A 25006-nucleotide genomic window follows, 5' to 3' on the forward strand; every position below is an offset into this window, starting at 1 on the left:
GGGGCTACCTTTGAAAAATATTCGGAAACTTCAGATCGTGCAGAATGCAGCTGCGAGAGCAGTCATGGGCTTACCTAGGTATGCCCATGTTTCACCATCACTCCGCAGCCTGCATTGGCTGCCGATCAATTTCCGGTCACAATTCAAAGTGTTGGTTATGACCTTTAAAGCCCTTCATGGCACTGGACCAGAATATCTCCAAGACCGCCTCCTGCCGCACGAATCCCAGCGACTGATTAGGTCCCACAGAGTGGGCCTTCTCCAGGTCCCGTCAACTAAACAATGTTGGTTGGCGGGCCCCAGGGGAAGAGCCTTCTCTGTGGCGGCACCAACTCTCTGGAACCAACTCCCCCCAGAGATTAGAACTGCCCCTACTCTTCCTGCCTTCCGTAAACTCCTTAAAACCCACCTTTGCCGTCAGGCATGGGGGAATTGAAACACCTCCCCCGGGCATGTTCAATTTATACATGGTATGCTTGTGTGTGTGTCTGTTAGTATATGGGGTTCTTTTAAATCTTTAAATATTTTAATGTTATTTGGATTATTTATGATTTGTTCTATTTTGTTGTGAGCCGCCCCGAGTCTTCGGAGAGGGGCGGCATACAAATCTAAATAATAAATAAAAATAATAATAAATAATAAATTCCGTAGTGCAAATAATCGACCGGTTCTTTTCTATAAATTTGTTTCTATAATAAAGAAATACCTGGAATCATTGATTCTAGGAGTATATGACACTCAGATAGCTGGTTTGACAAGAGGAACAATTTATTCATATATTTATGCATCTCCCTGATCGACATAATTGAGGTTCAATTAAAGAACAATGCAGCAGCAGCTGCCTGTAGAGACCAAGCAGCCGCTTGGTGGGACTTACGCAACAGAGATTCGGCTTTATGGTCATCAGGTTTAAGGCTTTCTGACATTTCGGATGGAAAAACATCTGAAGACACCAGAATGGCTAATAATAATAATAATGATGATGATAATAATAATAATAATAATAATACTCTGTAAAGAAATAGATGACACAATTGATCACATACTCAGCTGCTGCAAAAAAATTGCACAGAGTGACTACAAGCATAGACATGATGCTTTGGCACAGATGATCCACTGGATGGGATCATGAGCCCGAAAAAGTGGTCGAAAATGAGCAAGCAAAACTACTGTGGGACTTCCGACGTCAGACTGACCGAATTCTGAAGCATAACACACCAGACATTGTGATCGTGGAGAAAAAGAAAGTATGGATCATCGACATCGCAATCCCAGGAGACAGCAGAATTGAGGAGAAGCAACTAGAGAAATTAGTGAAATACAAAGATCTAAAAATTGAGCTGCAATGACTCTGGCATAAGCCCATGAAAGTGGCCCCAGTGGTACTTGGCACGCTGGGCGCAGTACCAAAGGATCTCAGTGGACACTTGAAAACCATTGGAATTGACAAAATCTCCATCTGTCAATTGCAAAAGGCCGCTTTAGTGGGATCAGCAAACATAATTCGCAGCTACATCACACAGTCCTAGGTGCTTGGGAAGCGCCCGACTGGTGATGAAATACAAAATCCAGCATAGTGATCTCGTTTGCTGTGTTGTACTGACATAATAATAATAATAATAATAATAATAATAATAATAATAATAATAATAATAATAATTATTATTATTATTATTATTATTATTTATTAGATTTGTATGCCGCCCCTCTCTCCTTAGAATGGAATATCCACAGTGGGAAGCTGCCACAGCTTGTCTACTTCAGACCCAAACCCATAAAACCTATGTTCCCCGAAGTCGGGCAAGGGCGGCAGGAGGATGTTTCCAAGACCTCTTGATGGTGTCAAAAAAATCTTTGAAGATACAATAATTTTGGTTTATCGTTTGGGCTCCAAAAACAGTTTGGCAGCTGGGTCGATGCACACAGAGGGTTCAGAAGACTTTGCAGAAATGCCAATGTTCACAGTGAGTTTGGCTTTGTGGAGAAGCATCTTAAACAGGGCCAGTTTGAAAAGCCTGGTAAAGGCCGTCTGGTCATTGATGATGCTCCCATTGCCCCAAATGGATGTGTCACTGATCTCCGAAGAATGGTGAGAATAAGCATCACCAAGGTTGGACCAAACCTCCTACATTGAAGCAGGAATGGCAGGGTAAGGTGACCTCTGTTGAAGGCCAGTCACTATGCCCTGGGAATAGGCACTGGCTATCATGTCTTGCAATTGAGACGGAAGCTGTTGCCAGTTATCAACCTCAGGGTGGAGGCCTGCTGCTGTGGGGGTAAAGGTAGCTGTAGAGAGCACCAGAGATGGAGGGGATAGGACCCAGAGCAAGGCTGGGCCCACAATTAGGTACCTCTGGCAAGGGTGTCTCGTACTCTGGTAAGGGATCTCCTCCAGGTTCATAACATGAGATACAGAAGGATAATTGTCTATGTCTGAAGCAATCTGTGTGTAGACTACACAATTCTAAAGATTGGCCCTGAGCTTTGTAGATGGAATCTATATACATAAAAATGTAAAGGTCTGTTTGTTAAAAATGTTAAATCTCCAAAATTTCTTCACTGATTCGTTTGAATTTTGACACAGTGTTGCATTTGAATACGGGCATTTTTATGTCAACCTTGGATACCTTATAGTCCAACCCTCTGCTCAATTTGTATTCAGAATAACAGAATTGGAAGGAACCTTGAAGGTCGTTTAGTGGAACCCCTGGCTCAATTTAATCAGAGTAACGGAGTTTGAAAGGACTACGGAGGTCTTCTAGTTTAACCCCCTGCTCAATTTGTGATGAATTTTCAGAGATTTTAGATAATGAATAAACATTTACATTTTTATTTATATAGATTGCAACAACTACAGAATTATTCAACCAGTAGATGGCAATGTTTAGTTTGCATCCATCGTTATAATGTATGGTTCCTTTATGTCTGAGTGTTTCCTGTGGCAGTTGAAACCATTAAGCAGCAAGGCCTATGGTGACTGTACATTTTAAACTTAATTTGATGTGTATGGCTATGTAACCATCCTGTGCTATCAAGCTGTATGGCTATATAATAATCCTCTGCTACCATTTATGTAACTATCCTGTGCTACCAAGCTGTATGGCTATATAATAATCCTCTGCTACCATTTATCTACGTAAATAAATTCCTTTTTTTTTTGGATCTCTCTCCTTTGCAAGGCTGTGCCCATCTTCCCCTAAACGGAACATTCTCACTGTTTGAAATTATCAGCAGCCAATCAAAACACACCTGCTATCTTTTTCAGCAGCCAATCAAAATGCGGCTCCTATGTTTGTCACTAGTTTCCATGCCAAGCAACTCCCCTTTTCTCCATATAAGCGGACCATTCTCATTGGTTGCAATTATCACCAGTGCTTCCTATCTGTTTTTACCAGACAATGAAAACGGGGCTCCTATGCTTTTCACCAGCCAATCAAAACACTACTCCTATGTTTTCTACCAGTTTTTACCTGTCACAGGTGTGACGTCTATATAATATTGTTATATAAAAAGGCCTGTAATCGAAGGCAAAGTTGTGTCAAAATTTCAAACCAATCGGTTAAGAACTTTAAAAGATTTGAGGTCATGAACAAACAGACATTTACATTTTTATTTATATAGATTAACACATATTGTTGGTTTATATATTGCCAACCCAACCATTAGGGACTAAGTCCGAACAGGTATGGCTAACTTGGAGCCAGCAGAAGTGGACGCCTCCTCCCTTGTGTTCTTGTCAGTTTTGCCAGCCATTACAAATAACAAGTTTTTGGTCGGCTGAGAACTGTAGTTCTGACACTGAGGAAAGGTCCAATAAGGAGTATAGCCCTGGGGCAGGGACATTGAGGTATATGGCTGGGTGGGATTGTGCCAGTTGGTGGTAGTCCAACGGATCCCCAGGACCAGCACTCACCCACACCTCTCACAGAAGCTTAATGGCAAGCGGAGGTTCAAAAAATAATTGCCTGCAGATGAGGTGATATCAGACAACTGTCCAGTGAGCAAATGCCTTCAAAATGATGATCGGAAACCTTGCAGCTGATAATGGCTCAACAAAATGGCTGCAGGCAAGAAATCCGCTCAGTGACCACTCAAAATAGCTACTGAGAGTTCTGCAAAGAAACTCGCAGCTCACAAAATGGTTGCTGGCAGAAATCAAGGCAAAATAAACTTCTGTTCATTTTGCCTTGATTTCCTCAATTAGTGTTACTGAAGTCTTTCAGTGGAAAAACAATTTATCCTAGCGTTGCAGCCGGTACCGGCACTGCAGCAAACAAGGCTTCAGAGGAAAGGCTAACTCTCTCTGCCTTAAAACACTCCACTCTGATAGAGTTTAGTCGACATGGGGCAGGGACTCCTGCTGTCTCCCTGGCATACCAGAAAACCTGCATACCCACCAACAGCAATAGTGTCTTCAGGGCAATGAGGCAACCTTGAATACACCCTCAATAAAGCGGAGAAGGAGATCATGTTGAAGGAGAACCCAAGCTGGAAAAATGGAATAATTAAAAACTAAAATCTGCTCGAGTATGGATAGCCAGAAATAGTTCAGGCTCAGCATTAATCATTTGTTTTAGATGCTATTATACCGCATTTTTCTTCTGTAAGAGAAGTTTGTAATTCTTAAATCCCTTTTGGATAATTTTATTGTTTTATTTATGAATATACATTTTTGTGCATTTGTGCCTATTTAAATAGTAGTTGTATTTTATATTCCTATTCCAGCTTTACATTTTCCAGATTGTTAATTTTAATTTCTTCTTGTTGTATATGTGTAGCCTTTGCAAGACTTTTAGCATATTCTGATTTAATACTGTCTTTTAGTCAATTTATTTTTGTCTGTATGCACTTTTATTAACTATCCTGACATTGTCAATTTAGTGTTGGATATTTGAATATTTGAATACCAATTCTCTGGTGCTGGTTAATGACTGCAATAAAGTTAAGTAAAAATTATCTCCTGAATGCTCATTAGAACAAGCTTTCCTGAAGGACAGATAGAAAGTTCTTCTTCTTTTTTAAAGAAAAATGCAATTAGGAAGTTAACTGAATGGATGCCAAGAACATTTTATTGAGCTTTTTAAAGGCACTAGTTATCAGTGTTTGGGTCACATGTAGGGCATATTTTTAAAAGGGGAAGGAAGCAGAATGAAAAGAAAAATGAACAAGACCTTATGTCAGCACTAGACTCTCGTCTAAGAATCTCCTTATGCCTTACCAAGTGTATAACGTATTACACAGCATCTGAACTTACCAATGTAGGCTAATATATGTATCCCGGGATAGTATTGTAAGATTGAATCTGGGTTGGTCACTGGGACCAGAGGTTCACTCTTAAAAGGAAGCTTTTATCTGAACTTATTCTGAATTACACTTTTTTAGGCAAAGAAAAAAGTCAAGATGAATTTAGAAATATGATATTCAAAGTGAAACAAAAAAACATTTAATTATGAAGTACAGTATCTGTTTTAGAAAGCTCACCACTTTTTACAACAGATACCCCAAATGCATAAATACGGTTCAGGAGGGAAGTGTTTTTAATAGGAAAGTGAACACAAGAACAAGGGGATACAATCTGAAGTTAGTTGGGGGAAAGATCAAAAGCAACATGAGAAAATATTATTTTACTGAAAGAGTAGTAGATCCTTGGAACAAACTTCCAGCAGATGCGGTTGGTAAATCCACAGTAACTGAATTTAAACATGCCTGGGATAAACATATATCCATTGTAAGATAAAATACAGGAAATAATATAAGGGCAGACTAGATGGACCATGAGGTCTTTTTCTGCCGTCAGTCTTCTATGTTTCTAATACGACTGTATTCGAAAACAGCATTTCCCATACCCTTTAATACAGGGGTCTCAACTAAGGCCGACTAAAGAATTCTGGGAGTTGAAGTCCACTAGTATTAAAGTTGTCAAAGCTGAAGACTGCTGCTTTAATAATATTTTATTTATTAGATTTGTATGCCGCCCCTTTCCGTAGACTCGGAATAGACATATATAGACAAAATAATAGACATATTTTGATTCCCTTTTGAATTAAATTGAACAGTATTTATTATAAAATCACTGTCTAGGTCTGTGATGGCAAACCTATGGCACACATGACAGAAATGGCATGCAGTGTCCTCTCTTGTAGACACACGAGCTGTCATCCCAATTTAGCTCCGCTGCGTATGTGCACATACGTCTCGCCAGCCAGCTAGTGTTTGACTCTCTGCCGCACATGTGCGGGGCGCATGCAAGGGACCTGCACCTGCATTGCATTTTGGGGGCCTGGTTATGTGTGTGCTTTGGGCACTCAGTCCAGAAAAGATTAGCCATCACTGGTCTAAGTGGTTTATGCCAGAAAAGAAAAATTCAATTGTTTTGTTATGCATTTTTCAACCTCTTTTTTTAATCAGTAGAAAATAGGGTAAAGCAAACACCAAAAACAATCTATTGCTTTTATTTTTCTTAATAATTCCCATTTGTTCATATAATGACCCCATTCCCTGAAATCAAATTAATTTTCATTACTCATATTGTTTTTATGTATTTAACTTTTTTCCCCAAAGGACTACCAGGCTGAAAATGGATGTACTTTTAATTTCTCTTAATACAAATCCATATATCTCAGATATCACATTATTTGCAAGCATAATAACCCCATTTGTGGGCAGAATTTTTCCTTTTCAACAAATCTAACACCCAGGAAATTTTGCATATATAAAATGGGTCTCCCAAATATTGGTATCTATACCCCTGAATGAAAGATAACTGGTTAGTAATAGGATGATGAAATATTAAACTTATAAATCAGTTGTTCTTTTCATACTTAGAAATGGGGATGCAACTATACAACTCCATTACAGTAGGATGATAATGTCATATTCTTATTTGCAGTTGGAGTGTTCTACATCCTTGGGAATAGAGGGGAAAGAATCTGAGCAACCAAAGCCTGCAAACTTCACAAAAACCTTAAGTGAAACTCAATCACTTTCAGGTTGGATCACTCTCTTGAATGCATGGATTGAAATTATAAAATAACTAGACTGTCTCAGTTGATCAATCCTGCCACAAAAATGTTTTCATATCAAGAAATGAAAGACAAGAATTTCACCACTCAGGTTTCCTGGGATTGTGGCAAGCAACCTGACAAACTAAAAGACATCATTCAGCCCTATTAGATTGTAGATAATTTTCCAAAGATCATGTGGCCACAATCCAATTAAGTGTTTTATTTGTTAAAATAGGGGTGTAGTATGTTTGCAGAAGAATACATTATTTCTTTAGGTCAATTTGTTAATATGTTTATATTACGGAGGAAGAGCAAGAACAGATAAATTCTACTTTTGCATACTATAAACTTTGATTCCACAGGCTGAAAATTTTAGACATCCTTTATTCAAAAATCTTTGAAAGAAGGACTCATTTGATTTGCAGATGAAATTGAGAAAAATCAAAGTATTGTTATATGAAAAGTACAAGTTATAGATGATGTTATACACAAATGCATTCTGAGTAAAAACCAATAAGCCAAGTTTACCTGATGCCCAGCTGTTACTTGCTTCAACACATTTTCATAACAAACTTCTTCCATATTAATCAGCTGCTGAACCTGAAATTCAGGACACAAATTTTTATTTTAGAATCATAGTCTTGGTTTTTTTTAAATATAATGCATATTTTTAAAATTCACATAATATATCCCACCTTTTGGAAAACAAAAGTTATGTATTTGTCTTTCCATCAGTGGTAGAAGCACACAGTATATATTACTTTCAAACATAAAGTAATGACTAAGAAAAAAAAATCAGCTTCAGCTCACTCTGAAAGCAGCTTGTATTTTTGGTAATTCTGATTGTTCTTATTCATCTATTATTGAAATATTGAGTGAAGCTAAGAGATTCAATTTCAGAATGGTATTCTGTCCAGTGTTCCCTTTAATTTTTGGGGGGGAGTGGGCGGAAAAGTATAGTGTCTGAGCGGCAGTCCCTTCGGGACTGGGCGGCACAGAAATATTAAATAAACAAACAAACAAACAAACAAACAAACAAACAAACAAAAAACCCACCCTGTTTTGCCTCAGAGAATTTCAAAATAAAATACTGTACTGTGTGTCTATAACTGTGAGCTCATAATAGGGCAACTCTATCAATATCAAAATGCCACTTAAATAGTTGAGCTAGTTTCAAACTAGATTTTGATTTTCTTTCTCTCTTCCTTACTCCCATTCTTTTTCTTTCTCTTTTCCTTCCTCTCTTTTTTCTATCTGTTTCTCTCTCTTCCTCTCTTCCTCTCTCTCTCCTTCCCTCTCACTCTTTCCCTCTCGGCTTCTGGGCAGGTTTGGAAAACTCTGAGTTGATGATGTTTTTTGAGTGAGCGATTGCTTAGAGGGAACTATGATTCTGTCCACGGCAAATCCTGACTAAAAATAGTAATTGACCACACTGAATAAATATTCTAGAGTGCAGTAAAAAATAAAAATCATCTGCATTTATACAGAAAACTGCAAAAATGAGAACAAAACACATTCAGTACTGCTTACACAGAATTCTTTATTCCAAAGTTAATGAAGCATAACATTACTAGTTATCTTCAATGAGAAAAAGAGACGCTAAATAGTAATTCTTCCTACATAGTATAGTTACTCTATTACTAAATACTGTCAGTTACAAAAATGCAATATTTCACAAATTATTTCTATCCCACAACAACTGAAAACAAGAGTACTAACAATGGCCTCTATTCAGTTTTTCTACCCAGTGTGACAGAACTTGAGTTACAAACTCAAATTTAAAATGACCTAAGGACTCACTAGTAAATCAGACTTCCTAGTTTGTAATATATAAGCTATCAAGAAATCTGATGCTTCCCATTTTCAGAATTACTTCAGAAATTATTGAAAACAAAACAAATCCATAAATATTAGATAGTATTATTGCTTACATTCAAGTAAATATAAGGAAAAAAGAAATACTATATAATTTTAGGATTTGCATGGAAAACAGATAATATATTAGGTCATACTTATGCAGAAATAATGAAAATTCAGAAGTGTTCCAACATTACTGTAACTATATCTATCTGCTCATTGTTAATAATGTTTTGAGAAATGCCTGTTTCTTTTTCAGTCTCTGAATCTCATGTACACAACCTTTGCCTACCAGGGTGAGCATAGCCAGTCATAAACAGTCATGTATCAGATAGCAGGCGATGTTCTCTACATCTCCGTGACAACTTTGTGGTGCTGATATATTTTTGCTGAAAATAATTATATTGTGGACTAGTATAATGCTTTCCAGCATGTTATTTTTCTGATTATCTTTTTTCATTAAAGGAATTAGATGGGACTCTTAAGCACCAAGGGATAGATCGAGTCTTCGGAGAGGGGCGGCATACAAATCTAATAAACTATAAACTATAAACTATCTAGTGATTCATGGTGCTCCTACAGTATCTCTAACCTAATCAAAATTACCTATTATGACTAGCATATTCTCAGATTTCAGGTAGCAACTTTGTTGTGATTGTGCAAACTTAAATATGGATCCTTTTGGCTGCAATACATACATTCCTTAATAATGCTTAAATGTATTTTTGAGAAAAATAAATTCAACTTCATATCCTATTAACCAATATTACCTTATTGGTTGTCTTGATTCCTATAAATGTCTGGCCAAGAGGAACAGGTCGAAAACGACCATCAAAATAAAATAACCCAATATAAGGATTAACATGCAGAAATGTAGCAACATCAAGATAATTAGGTAATGTGGCTGAGAGCCCCAAAATCCTAATCATGCTTTGGGTAGATTCAACCTGAAAAAAGAAGAAAGGAAAAAGTAAATTATCATCATTTTATTAGATAGTATCAGGAGATTTCATATTGAATTGAGAAAGAAAGCCAAACACAGGTAGTCCTTGGCTTATGACCATAATGGAGCTTGCCCATCAGAGTTTTAAGCCATGATGGTTGTTGAGTGAAACAATGATCTGGTTTTGCTGAAAATTGGAAGTAAATGGAAAAAGTGTCATGAAATGTGGTCACATAACCGTGGGGTGTTGCAAATGTTTGCAAATGTGGGCTGACTGCCACATGCCCAATATGTAGTCAAGTGACCTGGAGGGGCAACTGTTGCTTACTTTATGAACCAGGTCATAAGGACCTTCAAGGTGATTAGTGGTAATTTTGAACAGTTACTAAGTGATCGGTTGCAAATTGAAGACTATAGCTTATAGCTTTTACTCAACAATGGTAACTGAAACTGGAATTTCAATAGCTAAGTGATGTTGATGTAAAACACAACATTACATAATTAATTGCACTGCTTAATGACGGTAGTTCTGGCACATCTGGTTGCAGTCATTATGGCATTAACATTATCACAACAGACCACCTCTTTATTAAGTGTAACATCACATTCAAGTCAGGTCTATGATTGTTATGATAGCTATGAATTCCTGGGTTCCTTCAGCAGACATTATTATTATTATTATTATTATTATTATTATTATTATTATTATTATTATTATTATTATTATTATTGCAATAAGTGTTATCTTTTTTTAAAAAAAAATATTTTTCTCCACTATATATCCATACATATACTTTAATTTATAATATACTATATACATGATATAATATTCATAATATATACAGTTATACATTTCTTCAATAAAACATAAACCAATATCCTAATTAGCACCTTTTATACTTTTATTACCTGCCTGTTTTCCCCTTTATGTCATATCACTCCCCTCCCTCTATTTCCTCTACCTTTTTTCTCCTTCTCTCCCACATCCTCCCACATTTGAGTCAAGTCTATGATTGTTATGAGAGCCATGAATTCTGGATTCCTTCAGCAGACATTCTTATTGCAACAAGTGTTATTAACCATTGTACACTAAATTAATGGTGCTAGAATGTAGAATGTCTTCTGCAAACATGTTAGGATATCTAGTTTTTTAATTATAGGTTTAAATGGTTTGGAAGACCTAATTCTTTTAATTTACTTTTAACCAAGAAACTGACTGTATGTGACTGTTTAAAATAAACATTGGAAAGTTGATATTTATTTTGTGGCTTTTGTTGTTATTCATTTCCCTATATTCACTATCCACACACATATCCCATATTACCATACTGTAATAACCATCATTGGAAATAATAGAAATTAAAATAAAATAGAAATGGGAAAAACACACAGACAAATCAGCACATGATTACAATAATAGCTAAATGGGAAGAATTGCCTCAGGGACTTTAACTGGAGAAACTGTACACCTAAATTCTATTTTCAAGAATTAAAAACTGACAAAGCTTGCTTTTGATTGAAAAGGAGCACTTTAATTTTGTACACTAAATAGACTGAAGGCAACATAGTTCCACATTATGAAGGGAATACCAAAATAGATTTGAGACAACCAATCCTGTCATGATTTAGAAGTGTATCAAATGTATTGATTACTGTAACAGCAAGAGGAATATGAGCATCATTTCAACTCTACAATTACTGAAAACTAGTGCATGAAAAATTAGAAGCAGACCTTTCTATGGTTATGTTAAGAATGCTTCTTAATATCACCTAACTTTACTGCAAGAAATTCAGACAGGAGAAGCAGAAATAGAGTTCCAGTCTTAAAGACTACAGAAATAAATGTATATCCATGACTTAAAATGTACATCTTATTCTATATTTAAAAGCTGTGAGGTTTTAGAACCTGGAAAATATTTTAATCAAGGTGATTTTGCTTGAATCTTAAACAACATTTTTGAGATTTGCTGCACCAATGCTTGATATGGTAAGATTAAAAAGAAATGTAAGTGGAATTCTAGGTAATGCCATATAGCAAATCTACTATTATCATAGGGGTAAGGAAAAGTTGAAGAATAAGAATGAACCTGCATTATGGGAATAACTGAGGATATAACTGCAGATTTTAATTATTTCTGAAAAAACAATCATTCAGTTATTTTAAGGGAATACAGGTGAAACTCAAAAAATTAGAATATTGTGCAAAAGTTCATTTATTATTATTATTATCATTATCATTATCATTATTATTTATTAGATTTGTATGCTGCCCCTCTCCGAAGACTCGGGGTGGCTCACAACAGCAAAACAGTACAAATCCAATAATTAAAACAATTTAAAACCCTTAATATAAAAAACAATCATACATCTCATACAAACCATACATAAAACGAAAATGGCCCAGGGGAATCAATTTCCCCATGCCTGACGACAGGGATGGATTTTAAGTAGTTTATGAAAGGCAAGGAGGGTGGGGCAATCCTAATCTCCAGGGTGGGTGGGTGGAGTTGATTCCAGAGGGTCAGGGCTATTAACATAACAGGTTTTGCCCTACCTATAATTAGGTAAGGCCAGATTTATATATTTTGTTTATATAAATATCAAGTACAAATGGAGGAGAAAATAATTATAGATAGGGCAAAACCTATTATGTTAATTTTATTAGAAACATTAAAAATTCAACTCTTATTATATATATAAAAATAACTAACAACCTACTCATGTTAACCTAAATGAGGTGACATGAATCCAGTTCCATCAGAATGATGCCATATAGTGCATGTCTTTCATACTGGCAAAACAGATTAGGTCAATCAGAGAAGAATTCAACAGAATGGAAGACAGATATTTAATATAATCTTTGTATCTATTTTTTAATAATTATCTTAAATTAAAATGCACCCAAGGCTTGTGTTTTCTTTGAATCGAGAGAACAAGGCAAATAAAACCATAATGTCAGGACTATAATGTGGTTGTATTTTTAATAATTTTAATATTGTTTTGTGGGTAGTAATAATAATTACAGAACTGATGATTGTGAAATGTAATTAGTTATCAGCAATTGCAATCAATAGCTACATACAAAACAGAACAACTCTGAATCTTATGAATGTTTGAAAATATTTTTCTTTGACTGAAAAGACTGGAAATAATGCCCTATTGCATTGATGTTGAACCTTTTTTTCCTCGGGTGCCAAAAGCATGTGAGCGTGTGCTATGACACGTGCACACACCCATAATTCAATGCCCTCTATGTGCCCCATTCCTTGCGCATACGCATAGCCCCTGCACTGCCCCACCCCTTTGCATGCATGCACAAACCCTCCTTCCGTTTTCCGACATTCGATAGGTTCAGTAAGCCCATTTTTCACCCTTCCTGGGCGCCGAGGGCTTTCTTGGAGCCTGGGGAGGGCAAAAATGCCTTTCTCCTTCTCCGCTCAGAGGCCCTCCGGAGACAGAAAACACCCTCTTAGAATTTCCGCATGTGCCCGCAGATATGGCTCTGTGTGCCATCTGTGGCACGCATGGCATAGTTCGCCACCATTCATTCATTCATTCATTCATTCATTCATTTATTAGATATTGTATGCCACCCCTCTCCGTAGACTCGGGGCGGCTCACAGCAATAATAAAGACAATGTAAAAACAAATCTAATAATTTAAAAAACACTAAAAACCCCACTCTTAAAAGCAAACATACACACAAACATACCATGTATAAACTGTATAGGCCTGGGGGAGATGTCTCAGTTCCACCATGCCTGACGGCAGAGGTGGGTTTTAAGAAGTTTACGAAAGGCAAGGAGGGTGGGGGCAGTTCTAATCTCCGGGGGGAGCTGGTTCCAGAGGGTCGGGGCCGCCACAGAGAAGGCTATTCCCCTGGGTCCTGCCAAACGACATTGTTTAGTCGACGGAACCCGGAGAAGGCCAACTCTGTGGGACCTAACCGGTCGCTGGGGTTCGTGCGGCAGAAGGCGGTCCCTGAGATATTCTGGTCCGATGCCATGAAGGGCTTTATAGGTCATAACCAACACTGTGAATTGTGACCGGAAACTGATCGGCAACCAATGCAGACTGTGGAGTGTTGGTGTAACATGGGCATACCTGGGGAAGCCCATGACTGCTCTCACAGCTGCATTCTGCACGATCTGAAGTTTCCGAACACTTTTCAAAGGTAGCCCCATGTAGAGACATTACAGTAGTCGAACCTCGAGGTGATGAGGGCATGAGTGACTGTGAAGAGTGAGTCCCGGTCCAGATAGGGCCGCAACTGGTGCACCAGGCGAGCCTGGGCAAACGTCACCCTCGCCACAGCTGAAAGATGGTTCTCTAATGTGAGCTGTGGATCGAGGAGGCCCTACTGTATATACAAGGGAATTTTATACATCATTCAGCTTCCTATTATTACTCTTGTTGAGTAGGAAAATTCCCAGGGTAATGAATGGGAGCAAAAGAGGAGAAATGGTTACTTATGAAACACAGCTAAAAATTGAGTGGATTCAATAGTTTTCATTTCTTGACTGAATCTTGGAGAAGTAGCACCCATTCCATCTGGATATTTTTCTGTAGGCCTAAAAGATGCGGCATATAGATTTGATTGATCATGAAGTCTTTAAACTGAACTAATTCCTGTGAAATGAAAACCCCCGAAGTAAAGATTCAGAGAAAAGCCTTGTTACAGCAATTTCCTTTACAGTGCACACTAAAAATCTGAAAGAATATTGGCTTATAAAATGCATAGCTTTTTTTATGTACACACTGAGGCTCAGAGTATGAAACACAAACAAGAACAGGAAGGCAAGCATATCTAAATACGGTGGAGGAGTGACTCCCATGATTGGAAAATAGCAATTGAAAGATACAATTTGTTCAAGGGGAATAGAAGTAATAGGAAGGAGGACTTGTAACCTATGATGATAATTCCCACATCTGCACTGAAATTCAAGGAAATGAAGATAATTATATTGAAGAACACCTGGATTAAAATAAATGGAAGGAGAGATACAATATGAGGCAGTTTGTTGTTGGTTATTTATCGGAAAATAATATATAAATAAAAATCAGTCAGTAATCAGTTAAAAAAATAGAAACAATACTTTCTAGAAAATAAATTGCAGATATTTCATAGGCATGTAGATGTAGTGATGGAGGATATAATTGCTCAAGATGGATGATAGAAATTTGCTAGCCAATTTTGTTATCAAGAAAGCTAAATGAAAATGAGTGGAAGATAGCTGTTTTTAGTATTGGATTGTCACATGTTGTTTTTACCACTGTTGTTAGCCGCCCCGAGTTCACGGAGAGGGGCGGCATACAAATCCAATAAATAAATAAATGTCTCTAATTTCAAAGCTAAAGTTGGATTGAATTTTAGGGAGATCCTAGAGATTATTATAAAATATAAACATCCTACAAACAATGCAATGATCACTGGAACTCGGAAAGGAGTCCTCAGAGAGGGGCGGAGATATAATGCTTCAGATCTGATGCCTTGGAACATGAACTGTGTACACATATCAGCACCTTAATCTATTACTGATCTTCCACAGTCACTGTATAATTCCAAGAAAATACAGTGGTACCTCGGTTCTCGACCACAATTCATTCCAGAAGTGTGGTCGAGAACCGATTTGGTCAAGTACCGAATTAATTTATCCCATAGGAAATAATGGAAATGGTTAAGCGAGTCAACAGGGGCTTGGTTCCAAGCCCCTATTGACTCGCTGGGAACCAATTAAATCTATTTTCTTTATTTCCTATGGGATAAAAATCTGAGGAGCTCTATAGTCTAACCGCTCCAAGCTGTAGGAAGGGTGGGGGTGGCTGCAATACCGGCAGCTTCGGGGGGTTCCTTTCCTCAGTGGTTCGTCTTGTTATCTGTAGGCAGCTGCACCAACTTTCTCCTTCATGGCGGCAGCGGCGGCAGCTTCCCTTCGAGGAGCAGCAGTGCCGGGAATGTCACATAATGAAGGGAAGCTTCTGGAGCGGCAGCAACTGCTGAGATGGCTCCGGCGGCTTCCCTTCATCACGTGACGTTCCCGGCGCTGCTGCTCCTCGAAGGGAAGCCGCCACCGCTGCCGCCGGGAAGGGGAAAGTTGGTGCAGCTACCTGCAGGTAACAAGACAAAGCACTGAGGAAAGGAATCCCCTGAAGCTGCCGGTATTGCAGCCGCCCCCACCCTTCCCACAGCTTGGAGAGGTTAGACTATAGAGACTGGGAGGCTGTTAAGCAGGTGGCCAGAATGGGCGTGTCGGATTCTGACTCCCATTCCATCTCACCCCGTCCCCACAGATCTTGTGGCAGCTGCTTTGCCAAGTCGCCCTGGGACTCATTGGACTCAGCCCCCACCCCATGTTACAGAGAGGGGGTGTAACATGCAGGAGGCATAGACATCGGCCATTTCGGATAATAAACAAAATTTTCTGTGGCTGTTCGGTATCCGAATTTTTGTTCAGATACCAAAGCAAATTTTTGCCGAAAATTTTGTTCGGTATCCGAAATGTACGAAAACCAAGGTGTTCGAGAACCGAGGTATCACTGTACACAGTTTAGCTACACAACACATTTGTTCCAAAGCACATCATGCACTTTCATATTTTTCCAAGATGATGCAGGTGCCATGCAGGCCTATGAAAAGAAACAACTTTTAAAAAGAAGATTCCAAAAGGGATTGTGTATTATCCACTCTAAGTATCTTTTCTGTTTCAGATTGAAAGTTCTGCAAATCTGCAAGAAATGTATGGTAAATATTGTGTGAGGGATATAAACATCACCCACTCATCTAAGAAATTCTTATAATGTAGAAAAATCCTAGATTACACATTTATTGATTTATTTAACAAATTTATATAGCGACCTATCTACCCTGGATGGAGAACAGAATGGAACAAATAGAATCTATAAGTGAAGGTTTGTAAACAGGATCTCTTGTAATATTGCTACTTAACTCAACTCTGAAGAAATCACTTTTAAAATTTCCATAGATTTTTTTCACAGAATTAGAAATAAGGTTGAACCTCTCTTAAGGTTGAACTTTACAGAAAATATACATATGACGTATATTCAAATTTAGGCATTTTGTTTCATTTATTTGCTCTATATATGCAACTATTGTTTCTGGAGATCCACAGCAAATAGTTTTGGAGGAATTATTCATGGAACCTAAGCCAGTAACTCTCTTTATTGGATGCTGATCAAGTTGACATTAGTTATTTATGTGAACTTTGGAATAACAAGCTAGAATGTCTTGTTCTGGTAAATCAATGAACACTGTACATGAACATTGTAATCTATAACTTTAAAAGGAGAATAATATTTGTGTCTATTGGATACCTTAGGCAATATTTAATAGGGGCTATTATGAAAATTTATCCCCAAACTTGGAACATTTAGATACATGGTTTGATTGTCTCCTATTACTATTGCATTTGGAGCTGACATCAACAGGATTATTAATATGACTCAGAATCAATTACTTTATATTAAGAAGCATGAGTTCATCTTAGTTATATCCTTAGAATTTGGAAGCTATTAAGAAATCAACAATTTTTTCAAGCCTTGGGATCGACTAAAAATATTATATTGTATTGGGGGGAAAATTCCACACTTAGTTTGCAACAATGAATTGTTTAAATGTATTGAATTAATATTTTTTGGACAAGAGTACAATGAAGGTTTAGCAAAATGGTTACTTTTTGGAATTAATTAATTAATTACCAGGCTTCTAGCCCCCTTTTTATTCTAAAAATTGCTAAAAATTGTTAATTTTGTTATTATTTTTATCTTTAAATTATCTTTGCTGTTATATAGAATTGTATTTTTATTACTTTGGTTTGTGAAATAATTTAATAAAACATATCAAATTAACTTATAAAATTTACTTATTATTATTATTATTATTATTATTATTATTATTATTATTATTAATTAGATTTGTATGCCATCCCTCTCCACACATTCGGGGTGGCTCACAACAGTGATAAAACAATATACAGTAACAAATCTAATATTAAAAGTCTAAAATAACAAATCTAACATTAAAAGTCTAAAAGCCACATTATTTAAAAATCATACACACAAACATACCATACATAAAACTACATAGGCAAGGATAGATGTCTCAGTTCCCCCATGCCTGACAGCAGAGGTGGGTTTTAAGGAGTTTACGAAAGGCAAGGAGGGTGGAGGCAATCTCTGGGTTCCAGAGGGTTGGGGCCGCCACAGAGAAAGATCTTCCCCTAGGTCCCGCCAGCCGACATTGTTTAGTCCAGTGATTTTCAACCTTTTTTGAGCCGTGGCACTTTTTTACATTTACAAAACCATGGGGCACATTCAGTGGGGGGGGGGGGGGAGGCCTAAAAAAAGTTTGGGCAAAAAATTTCTCTCTTCCTCCCTTTTGCTCTATTTCTCTCTCCCTCTCTCTCTCTCTCTCTTTTTCTCTCTCTCCATCCCTCTTTCTTTCTCTCTTCTTTCCTCTTCATTGCCCTCTTTCTCTCTCCCTCCCTACTTCCCTCTGTCTTTCTCTCTCCCACCTTTCCTCCCTCTCTTTCTCTCTCTCTTGCTTTCTTTCTCTTGTTCTCTTTCTTTCTTTCTCTCTCTTGCTTGCTTTCTCTTGTTTTCTTTCTCTCTCTCTTGCTCTTTCTTTCTCTCTTTCTCTTTCTCGTTTTCTTTCTCTGAGCTTCGCGGCACACCTGACCATGTCTCGCGGCACACTAGTGTGCCACGGCACACTGGTTGAAAAACACTGGTTTAGTCGACGGGACCTAGAGAAGGCCAACTCTGTGGGACCTAACTGACCGCTGGGATTCATGCGGCAGAAAGCGGGCTCAAATTTATTTATTTGATTTCTATTTGATTTCCCCAGGCACTGAATTATGGATGTGGGCACTCGTGCATGTGCGATAGTGCCACGCACACATTCTTTCAGCACCCGAGGAAAAAAAGGTTCACCATCACTGTTCTAGGCTGTTCAGCACTATCAATGGCCTTTACATAGTGGAGAGAAAACTTTTCAATTTGCAGGTGACATAGAAATGGGTTGGAAAGTGTTATTGTTGAAAAATGAATAGAAGTTGGATTCAATGGCGCTTTCAATTTTAGAATTCTACATTTTTATTTTTATAAAAAAGAATAATAAGTTATCACTGATCCTGATCTTTGTTTCTGGTGCAATTGTTACTAATAGATCTATAAACATCACATAATTAAATGCCACTCTTTTTTCAATATATTTCATAGTATGGTCCTGCATTAGCTCATGTGTTAAGCAACTACAAATAACTACAGTGATCATTCTTGTTTATCTATTGAATGATTATGTAGCTGACATCTAAATACAAGGCAGATCCATATTAGCTCACTGTCCAAGTAGAACAGAATTTATTCTTTCTATCTATATATTCAACATGCCAGTGAAGTTAGTAAGAACGACAATATAGTACAAGTCATCATTCCATCAACTCCCCCTACTCATATATTTAGGATTGAATATTCTAAATACTGTATATGGATATTCAGTCCCAACCTATCAAATATTTGAGTAGGCCTTGTTAAGAAACAGAGACATCAAGAATTCCAGGAATAATGTTTTATTGTTGTAGAATATAACAGAATCATCAAAGTGTCTCAGAATTTTTCGCTGCTTCATCTTATACAGAATCAAGTAAAGTTATTTTGAGTTGCTTTCTTATGCATCTTACTTTTGCAGGACAATATTGCTATTTCACTGCCTTTATCAATTCATTATGTCCTTCTAACAGGCCTATGTGATAGGCATAAGGAAAATTATCTAAATTCTAAATTTGGTAATATTTATTACTTAGTTTTTGTATTTCTTTGGGTGTCACATTACAAAGATACAAATGTAATTAGTATACCATGTCTAGAAAAATAAGTATGTCATAACCATCTTAGTAATACTGTATCAATATCAACCAACAAGTAATAATGAACTGTATCAAATGAATCCTGAAGTTTAAAGTATTCTGATTTCACAAGCATCTAAAAGTGCTTGTATAGCAAATGATAGAAACATACACAACATCCCTAACCCTAATCTTATGAGCATCTCCAGACAACGCATGTTTGCACTTTTTGAATTGAAAAATTCCGATGTTCCTCAAAACAGAAATCTCATAAATTGGGTGCTAATTTCTAACAGCATCTGCAGTTTGTATTAATGCAAATATATGACAATGTTGCAATTGTTTAAATAGGGAAAACAAATACACACAGACTGTAAGGAAGAACAGCAGTGCAATTTTGGATAAGCTCAAATCATATATAGTAGTCCCTCACCTATCGCTGGTGTTACGTTCCAGACCTGGCCGTGATAGGTGAAATCCGTGATGGGGAATTTATCGACTGATAGTACTTATTTAAGTATTTATATTGCAATTGTTTGGTAAGTTTTAATTGTTTTAAGTGTTTATAAACCCTTCCCACACAGTATTTATTTTAGATACAGTATTTAAATACAGTATTTACAATTTTAGATTATATTTTTTTAAAAAAAACCTGCCGATCGAGTTCAGCGGGCTGTTTAAATCTGCCGATCGACTTCCTCAGAAACCTGCGATGAAGTGAAGCCACAGTAGGTGAAGCGCGGTATAGCAAGGGACTACTGTAAAGTACTAATTTTTGTTTCTCTCATTGTAGACATATACAAATATTAATCCAGATAAAATAGTGTCATTCTTATCGTATATAGGAACAGCAAATTGAATATGCTGGCCCCATCCGCATGCATAGTAGGTGAATGCCTGTAGCAAATAGACCTTCTATCCAAAGAGACATTTCTCATCAACAAGAATACTGATTTTCTACTTTTTAACTTAACAGAGGGCCTCTACAGGCAAAGATTTCTTTGCTGCAGCTATTTTTTATACACAGAAGACAATGCAAGGAGGGTTAGGATTTCTTTCAAATCATCTTGAATATCACTGTTAGAATCTCACTGTTTTTTCTAATACTTGAAGAGGACTAGTACTTACTAACTTATTTCAGAATCACTCCCCCAGCTCCCCATATATCAAATTAAAATGATGGCTTGGGAAGTTGCACATATTTCAAAATTTCTGGAGTAGTGATGTTCTAATTGATTTGGTTTAGAAAGAAATAAGCTGTTGCAGCTGTTTTGAAATAACATACCATTTCCATCAGACATTGAGAAAAGAAGGAAGACAGAAAAAAATCATATATAAGGTAGATCCAACACTTCACTTAAAAATAAAAAAACCCCATAATAATTATAGTATCTAATATAGTAAGAGCCACTGGGGTGCAGTGGTTAGAATGCAGAACTTCAGGCTATTTCTACTGACTGTTCTGCCTGGCCTCTAGCCACCCAAGAGCAAAATAATAAATCAAACACACAAATTTGTAATAATAAAACAAGGTGTCCTTTATATACAGAGGGCTATACGCCTTCGTGAATGCAAACGCAATGCTGAAGGTCAGAGTTAGTCACTCAAGTCCACACTGTTCTTGCAGGCTTGTGCCAGAGCAATGCTGAGTTATTAGTCCAGAAGGTCAGAGTTACTCACTCAAGTCCACACCATTTTTTCAGGCTTGAGTGTCAAAAAGTTCACAGAAATCCAAAAACCAAAACGAAACCACAATGCATCAATGTCTCTCTTCAAAGCTCAAACGATAATCTCCCACACAACTCACTCCGACCCTCCCTATTTTTATCAAGGTTTCAGCAGTGTCATTAAGTTTGATCAGCTGCATTCCATCATTTGTTTCTACGTTTGCGCAGCTGCTCCTGCCTTCCCAACATTCTCCGCACCTGAGGATTCAGAATAGAGTTACATTAATTATTCCCCTTCTGATTCCGAGGAATCACTGGTGGAGGGCTGGCTGAATCCATTCTCCTCTCTGTCTCTGCTGTCCCTTCCTGCTCCCTGTCTCTGCCTGTCTCTGAATCTGTTCACTGTCTGACGCAACTGACTCGTGCTGCAGCCAGATTGGTCTTCTGTAAACTGATGACTCCCACCGCTCTTCATCAAAATCCCCAGCCACAGGAGCTGGCCTGAAACCAACCACAATAGCATCTGACTGCAATTTGGCAGTTTGAATCTCACCAGACTCAATGTCCTTCTGAGATCAGTAAAATTAGGACCCAAATTGTTGGGGGCAATATGCTGAGACTCTAAATTGCTTAGGAGATGGCTGTAAAGCCCTGTGAAGCAGTATGAGTCCAAATGCTATTGCTATCTACTAAAGTCTGAAAACTGAAAAATGATTCATGCATTTCATTTGATTCTTCCCAACCTCCCCTCCCCCGCAATATGACATTGTTTTTTCCTGATGTGAACAGGGACAGTACCAAGCATCCTTTCTAGAGATTAATTTGCATGATCCAGCTCCCATCAGCCAAAGAAATAGTGCCTGTACTCTTGAACATTCTCCTTTTAGAGATTAGGATGGCTCTAACCCTGTTAGCCCTTTGTAAGATCTTGATGATTTGGTTACGAACCCAAGCCTGGGATCCCGAGTATGCTAAGGGTCTTGTTTCCTGGTTATGGCAACATCTATGGATTATAATATCTCTCAGCATCTATATGCATTTCATTTTCTTTTGAATTGTCCCTGTAATTTGGTTTTAATTGCTTTTATAATTGTTGCAACCCACTTGTTTGAGATGGGTGGCCAAATTTCAATTGCATTAATTTGTTCGGTAAATATCACTGAAGTCTAGAGCTTTCTGCTCTCATTCCTGCCCTCCATTTTAAACATTTTCATTTTATATCTGTGCTATTTTCAGTAATGTGTAACTTTAAACATCAAAGTGTAAATTGGTTTCAGAGGATTCTTTTGATGTTCTAACCCCAACACAGAAGTAAAGCTCAAAGCTTTTTCTTCCAAAACGTTTTATCAATTCAATTTGAGTTACATGTAAAAGCAAAAAGTGCATAATGTGCAAACATGTTTTTATATTCTTATTCAAGACCAAATCAGTGACCTCAAATCTCTTTCCTTACAAGGTAGTTTTAACTTGACCTCAGAGCTGAATAGACTAAAAACTGATCTTTGCAAAATATATTTAAAAAGATAAATTTAAAAAGTAATTCCTTTGCCAAGATTTGTGACCCTATCTATAGTCTAAGAATTCTGCTATTAATCTCTACTGAAATTTCAACCATAAGGGTGACTCCCTCCCATATTTTAAACATAAAATCAGAGAGTTTTAATTTTCAGTAATCCTTTTTCCTCTTCACTAGGATTATTAACCTGTTTTATAGCTAAGATAAAATCACAAATGAATTAGATGGTATTATTCAACCAATTTTCTCTAATTTCATTCAATAACCAATAAAACATTTCCAGGAGTATCCTTCCTTTCCTTCCAAAATGAGGCAATAGGATTTGAGGAGGAAAACAAAGATTAATTTGTTAAAATTATGTGCTTGGATTATTTTTCCAATCATAACTAAAATAAATATTTATCTACATTGAGATTTTAGATTTGCAATTATTTGACCAATTGATGTGCAATTTATTAAATATCGTATTTTTCGGGGGTATAAGACACACTGGAGTATAAGACACACCTTAGTTTTTGGGGAGAAAAGCAAAGGGGAAAAATCTGCCTTTGCCTCCCAGCAAACATCAAACAGTAGAGATGATATACACTGTTTGCGATGTAATTCTGTGCATGTGTGCCTCACCCATAGAAATAGCAACTAATTGGAGAAATGTACATTATGGCAGTATATGAATGCCAGAAAGTTTTCTTAAATGTAGTCACACTAACTCCCCCTAATTATTTAAATAGATCTACACCAAACATGACAAAGTGAGGGTTTAACTCAGCTGCCTTATCTTAATACTAAAACAGGACACTATTAGATTTCAGATTACACTTGTACAGATGCTGTTAAAATTGATGTGGCTTTCTGGAAGTATACATTATTTTCTGCTATTTAAAAGAAGATACAATAGCACTGGGTCTCTTCATATCAAGCATTTATTTTAAAAAAACTTCTTCATTTTGTTAAGTTGTCTAAAACAATAATAAAGCAGTCTTTAGAAACTAAGTCTAATAATTTGACCATTCAATAGACATTTATAGTTATTGGCTTACCTCCTTGCATCCACTTTCAGCAGCCTGATTAGCACAAGAAAATAAAATTCTGCCTCTACCTCTAAGCAATTTGCCTCCTTGCAGATAATTTCATTTGCAGTTTTAGCACTGGCCTGCTTGCAGCCTTAATCAGCTGTGGATCGGGAGGCTGATCATCAGTTGCTTGTGGTAATCAGGCTCTGCACTGTTTACTGCAAGGAGGTAAATTGCTGGGAGGCAGAGGCCAAAGGGTGGGAGTGGTTGGTGAGGTTACATTCGGTGTATAAGATGCACCCAAGTTTTCACCCTCTTTTTTTGGGGGGGGGGAGTTAAAATGGTGCATATTACACTCCGAAAAATACAGTAATGCTTTCATTTAAAAAAATATGATGAGATTTCAAAATAGCAACAACTGAAAATACATTTTACTGAAGGCTTTTGAAAGACGTGTCACAGTATGAGAACTGCAATCTGGCCCCAGATGCCACTAGATATGTTGTGGCTCCTGCAAGATACCTGGGACAGCTAGAGTCAGCAAGCCATTGAAAGGCATTTGCTCTTGTATGGTGCCGTGCGCTTCCATCCACCGTTTTGTATGGCAAGTACAAGAGAACTCCAGCCACTGAAAAATGTTGCCCTTGCGGCTCAGGAGAGGTGGCGACTGAGGGGCACATGCTCCTGAGATGCTCCTTTTAGCATATTCTACCACTTATTGAGGGATATCCTGGCCGCTCGGACATTGCCTATCTCCGGTGGTTGCTTGGGGATGAGCAGGCCAGGATTACAGCACAGGTGGCCAGATTCTGCGCAGCAGCAGCGGGGATTCGTCTCAAATGTGTGCCTTCATAGCGAGATATGTACATCTCTTGTATAGTTACAATGGGTCAATCTTGGTTGCTCAGCCAAAAGTCCTGTTTCCTGTTATTTTTCTTTTTAATTATTATTCATATAATATTGATGGTCTTTGACCATAAATAAAATTTTATTATTATTAAGCAAATACAAACAATGCCAGAACTCTATATAAATCCATTATCAAGGCTATCTTGATAGTGAGTTGTTGGACAGCATTACTTGGTCTGTTGTGTGGGTGTAGTGGGTGGGGGCGTGTTTGGGATTGTTATGTGTTGGGCCTGG

At 37.4% G+C, this 25006-nt stretch overlaps 1 protein-coding gene across 1 annotated transcript in view; it reads right to left on the reverse strand.

Moving 5' to 3' along the window:
- Positions 1-25006, reverse strand: part of ASCC3 (activating signal cointegrator 1 complex subunit 3) — a 285972-nt gene that overhangs the window by 171434 nt on the left and 89532 nt on the right. Inside the window, exons 12-13 of the mRNA XM_070733271.1 lie at positions 9632-9808; positions 7533-7604 (exon numbers count right to left, since the gene is read on the reverse strand). Coding sequence (XP_070589372.1) covers positions 7533-7604; positions 9632-9808 — 249 coding nt within the window. The remainder of the gene's footprint in view (positions 1-7532; positions 7605-9631; positions 9809-25006) is intronic.

This window comes from Erythrolamprus reginae, chromosome 1 (genome assembly GCF_031021105.1).
Source record: "Erythrolamprus reginae isolate rEryReg1 chromosome 1, rEryReg1.hap1, whole genome shotgun sequence".
NCBI classification, from domain to species: Eukaryota; Metazoa; Chordata; class Lepidosauria; order Squamata; family Dipsadidae; genus Erythrolamprus; species Erythrolamprus reginae.